Source organism: Cryptotermes secundus, unplaced genomic scaffold (assembly GCF_002891405.2).
Source record: "Cryptotermes secundus unplaced genomic scaffold, Csec_1.0 scaffold1059, whole genome shotgun sequence".
NCBI classification, from domain to species: Eukaryota; Metazoa; Arthropoda; class Insecta; order Blattodea; family Kalotermitidae; genus Cryptotermes; species Cryptotermes secundus.
Window position 1 is genome coordinate 321,227 of NW_019722450.1, and position 5,302 is coordinate 326,528.

The 5,302-nt window shown below is 37.7% G+C and overlaps 1 protein-coding gene across 3 annotated transcripts in view; it reads left to right on the forward strand.

Moving 5' to 3' along the window:
- Positions 1-5,302, forward strand: part of LOC111861525 (tyrosine-protein phosphatase 10D) — a 154,301-nt gene that overhangs the window by 141,048 nt on the left and 7,951 nt on the right. For all 3 annotated transcript variants that reach the window (XM_023846174.2, XM_023846175.2, XM_023846177.2), the window contains exons 26-27: positions 729-877; positions 2,250-2,485. In XM_023846174.2, coding sequence (XP_023701942.1) covers positions 729-877; positions 2,250-2,485 — 385 coding nt within the window. The remainder of the gene's footprint in view (positions 1-728; positions 878-2,249; positions 2,486-5,302) is intronic.

The window sequence follows — 5,302 nt, forward strand, 5'->3', positions numbered from 1 at the left end:
TGTAGGCTCTGGTAGGTTGCGCATGAGATCACGGCTAGTGTGACATCACCACACTCAAGTACAAACAGATAACAGTCACAGCTGACTGTCCACAGTGCGTGGACCTGCAAGAAGACCACACTTTTCTCGGGCCATTATCTCCGTAACCATTCAACTTTGGACATAGGTGTTTTGGGTTATATCGGCATACTTTAACATAAGGAACACCCTCCCGAAGTTTGGTCCATTCCTCCTGGGACACCCTGTATACGTGGTAGAGTCATTAAGTTCGTGGAATGTGGTTTTATTGCATCATATTACAAGGTATTAACATACACTTACGCAGATCCACATCAGCCCGCAAAATAGTTGCCGTTAGCCACTATGGAAGTCTGCCAACGTTGATACAGCTGTCGAAAACATTGCTGAAACATACTGGCAGTAAATTTCAGCCATTCCACGAACTTATTGACTGTGGGAGTATAATAACTTATAAGGAGAACAGCTTCAGGCCAGGTGCAGTGCGGTAGCTGTAGTGCGATTAGTTTGAAGTTAACAGATTTTTATTTTCAAATCATAGCCAGAGGGGTATGTAAAGTAGCAGGGAACTTTTCTGCAGAACATGTTATGTAACACTTGATATGATATTGAAATAGGTATACCTTTTGTCTTTTGTACTTATTTACAGAAATTTTTACCTTTAGTATGTTAAATAGTGTGCAGCAATACAATGTGTTGTGTACACTCAGGGCGATACTTCAAGAGTTATGCGTCACTTCCACTTCACAACATGGCCAGACTTTGGAGTTCCTAGTCCTCCACAGACCCTTGTGCGATTTGTGCGGGCATTCAGAGAGCGAGTCGGACCTGAACAAAGGCCAGTTGTTGTCCACTGCAGGTATGTAAATAGAGTGAAACTCCAGGTGACCTTAAATGAAGTAATGGAAAAATCAAAGAATTGAGCCATGGTCATAAACCAGCCTATCCTGCATTACTTTCCAGTCTACTGCTGCATTCTCAAATCATGAAATGTATCAACCCTTAAGCAAGTGACTGAAGACATATGTAGCAATAGTATGTGATTGTTAAAAAAAAGTTGTTTCTGCCATCTGTGTACAATACAGTGGATCCACCATTTAATTTTTCTCAACATAAGATTTTCTTTCTTTTAATTTTCAATTTCCATTGTTTAACCTCCCTTTTTCTCTTTTCCCTCCCACTCACTCCTTGTCTACAGTGGGGTGCCATGTGATCTTATAACCACGTCAAAATATTGGGAGTGACGTATGGATGGAAACAGGAATGATGTTTAGGGTGCAAGCATGTTTATTCCACTCGGGGCTTAACTGGCCTTGCTCCGACAAGAGAGGTTTTCTTGAAGAAGTCACTGGACCACACTCTACTAGTGTAACAATGAACTTAATTTATTTTTGACAGCACTACACAATATTACACAAATAAGTCCATTTAGGCTGATACAACTACCCTGGAACACAACTGTATGCAACACCTAGTGATGCAAACCAATAATTACAATTAATACACTGAATACTATGAGTACACACACTCTACACACTCTGATCTGCACCATCCGAAATCAGCCTTTAAATACTCTCGAATGACATAATTCTTCCAGAAACTTCTTCATAAGATTTTTCTTGAAGCTTCCACACTGTTCTACAGATTGTGAATATTCTGTAAGTTTCTTTAACTGGGCTGGTGGGAGGAGTAACTGAAACACATACCACACCAGCTATCATAGTAGCGTCTTCAGTTGCAGTGGTCTTTATCTAAACATTCCTTGCTACTAATTCTTAGAATAGTTAATGCAAAACTGAGTATAAGTCACATTTAGCCCGCAAATGGTATTAAGTCCTAAGTATTAATAAACTTAAAATTTATATTATAGTTGGTAACATTTAAGAATGATGCAGGTAAGTAATGACTGGTTACAACGGTCCCAAGTCAGTAAACATAGCATGTTAAATTTCCTCCATTGAAAATTTTCCTCAGTTTTGTGCTTGAACCCTGTGGTCCCCCAAGAAGCCCGAAATGGGGATTCCATTGTATGATGAATTATGTATTGATAATTTTTTATACCCTCTCTGGCTGTAGAGAATAAAACAGAAACTGTGTTTGCATATTTGTAGAAAATAATTGAGCTGTCCAGGAAGCCAAATGCACTTTTAGTTGAAACTTAGGACATAATGAAACATGACTACTTGAATGAAGGTAATGCCTTGCTGAATTTCAGTTTGTTATGTTAACAGTGCTGGTGTCGGCCGCTCTGGTACATTCATTGCCCTGGACCGAATCCTCCAGCAGATTCAAGTAACGGATCATGTAGATATTTTTGGTATCGTATGGGCAATGCGTAAGGAGCGTGTCTGGATGGTACAAACAGAACAGCAATATATCTGTATCCATCAATGTCTTTTAGCAGTGCTGGAGGGAAATGAAAACCAGGGGCCACCTCGAGAAATACATGACAATCAGGGATTTGAAGGTCAGTAATCAACCCAAACTTCATAATAAAGCTTTTCTTAATTCTTGAAAGAGGGATCTGTATTTTTGTCCTTTTTGCAGCTGTAATAAATTCTGTTTGTTTGAAATGATGACTGTGGAAGGTGAAATAAAGACTGTTAGTACTGCATTGGACTGAAAATGTAACATACAAGTATGTCTTATAACTAATTCTAGGTTCCATTAAATAAGTTCACAGCCTGCTTTTTAACAGGAGAGAGTACTGTTATGCTTTCAGCAACTTGACCATTATCTCAGTAATATTTTAGGCATGAACTCACTTGGAGTAACATTTGTGCCATGCCATAAATCACACCAACACTGTATGGGCAGTACAGTCCATGATGAAACTTGGCCTATGTTTTACAGTTTCTTAATCATATATAGTTGGTAGGACTCTTTATGCGGGCAATCAGCCCACTGAACGATCGCTACCTACACAGGACAACACAAACAGAATAAATGCAAACATCCTTGCCTGAAGTGGGATTAAAACCCACAACTCCAGTGTTTGAGCAGGCAAGGCAGTTCATGCCTTAGACCTGTTTATTGAATGTTCTTGTATTATGGTTGGTGCTCCTGTTGTATGTGAGAGATACTGGGTTTTCAGCCCAGAGCTAGTTAGCGTGACTCAGTTTTTTGTGACTGCCATCTGTCCTGCAAGACAGATTGTGGGATAGATCCTAAATGTAAGGGGTTATCTCCATGTTGAAGATGATTCATCAGAAAATGTGGAATCTTGTGATGATGGAGTATGATGCTGTCCCATACCAAAGTCTTGAATCCATGCAGCTTTTTTGTATGCTGTTTCCATGTTACCTGTAACAAATCAGAACTCTGTGAATGTGGAGCACACTGGGCCCTCCCATCATGGTACTGAGCCTACTGCAAACTGTAGAGGTCCCCTAACCCAGGCACAATCTTCATTCATCATAATCATCGTCATTTTTCTCAGAGATCATTTGACACTGCATTCACTGTGTGGAGTATGTGACATTGGATGGTAGAGTGATATGTGATGGTATTGGATTGGATTTGGGAGGTAGCAGTTGTGGCCATATAAGGTGCTATCCTGGAAATTAAATTGAAGGGAGTGAAAGAAAAACAAAACAAAACATGAGAACAAGATAGTTGGCAACTCAGCCAAAATTGCAACCAAGCACCTCCAAAATCAGCCTGTCAGACATTAGGCCATGCAGCCTGTTATGGTTTCTTGCTATCTCACCATTAAGTCATCCTAAACTTCCCCTCTCTCTAGGCTACAATCTGTTTTGGTATTCTGTTGTTTTCCATTCCTCTTACATGTTGCTGGCAATTAGTTTTGACAATTTTTGTTTTAATTTTATGATTAATTGAATTCATAATTCTTCTACAATGTCACTGTGTTAAGGACCCAGTATTGTGTACGCTACAGTTCTCATAAGTTTTGTTTACAAGCCAATAATCTTTTTTCACTTGCTTTACTAATCTTCAAGGCCATCTTCCATATGCCAACATGTTTCCTGCCAAAGTTTCATAAATGTTAATTCTAGTATGCTCTTTCATTAACTAAAGTTTGAATACCTGATGTATTGCTCCAAGTGCTAATATAAATATTGATGTCTGTGATGGCGTGTCCTGATCTTCAAATGATATAATGCTCAGTTAATGAAAAATATATATTCTGACAGTTCTGAGAGCTGTCACAGATATTTAAGTGGTAACACTGCCATATATATCTAGCATTAATAATCAAAGATGTATAACAATTGTTTTTTTTCCTAATCTGTAGCATCCCTATTGTGTTCCTGGTACACTGATAACTTGCCTTTGTATCATTTCTTATCTGTTATGTAGTTATAGTTTTAACATTTTAAATTCAGTGATGTCCCTTTCTACTGTTATTTGGACTGCAGAATGTAATTAGAGAAGAAACTACAATCACGCTAAGAAGTAATTACTTTGTGTGTGAAAGATAAGGAAATTTTATTGCAGACATGTTTCTGAAGGTAGAAATTCTGAATCTCTGTATCAGTGCATGACAGTGGCTGTGCTAGAACAGTAGTGTATATTTTCTTTGTAAGTATATAGTGTGTGTGTGTGTGTGTGTGTGTGTTTTTTTTTTAATCGTAAGGTATGTGGTAGGGTGAAGTATACTAAAGATGAAGTTGCAGCCTGTATTGTTTCTTATATACACTGCAGAGTTTAAGGTTGGATGACAGGCTTTTTTGATGATACAATCCGCTAGGAAGAGTAAAAAATTGTGTTCCATTTTTCAATAACATTGTATGTTGTTATATATAGCAAAAGCTCTAAATTTTGGATCACCCTATGTCATAAATCTCCACATAAAAGTTATTGGTCCTGGTGATAGATACATTTCTGTAGTTATAACATCTTTGTGCTCCCATGTAACACAGGCAAACAAATAATGTTTCCTATATTTCACCATCTGAGGTCCTTCTAAATTAAAATTATTTGTTTATGGTAACACATGAACACGTTTTATAATAGCTTGTCTGTATTTGGTGAATTATTGCTGTGTATGTTAAAAGTGCCACATCCATAACCTCAGTAGATCTTGTATTTTTTAATTAACTTCATTGCTTTATTGGTCATTATTTTTCTTTAATATATACGAGGGGGTACCCAAAAGAAACCGAACTTATTTTTTTTAAACTTATTTATTCAAATTTTAAGCACAAACCTTCAATCCCCTTCAAAGTACTCTCCACTTACACTAATACACTTGTCTAGTCTTTTATTCCATTTTTCAAAACATTGTCTAAATTCATCTTTTGAGATGCTTGACAGCGCCTCC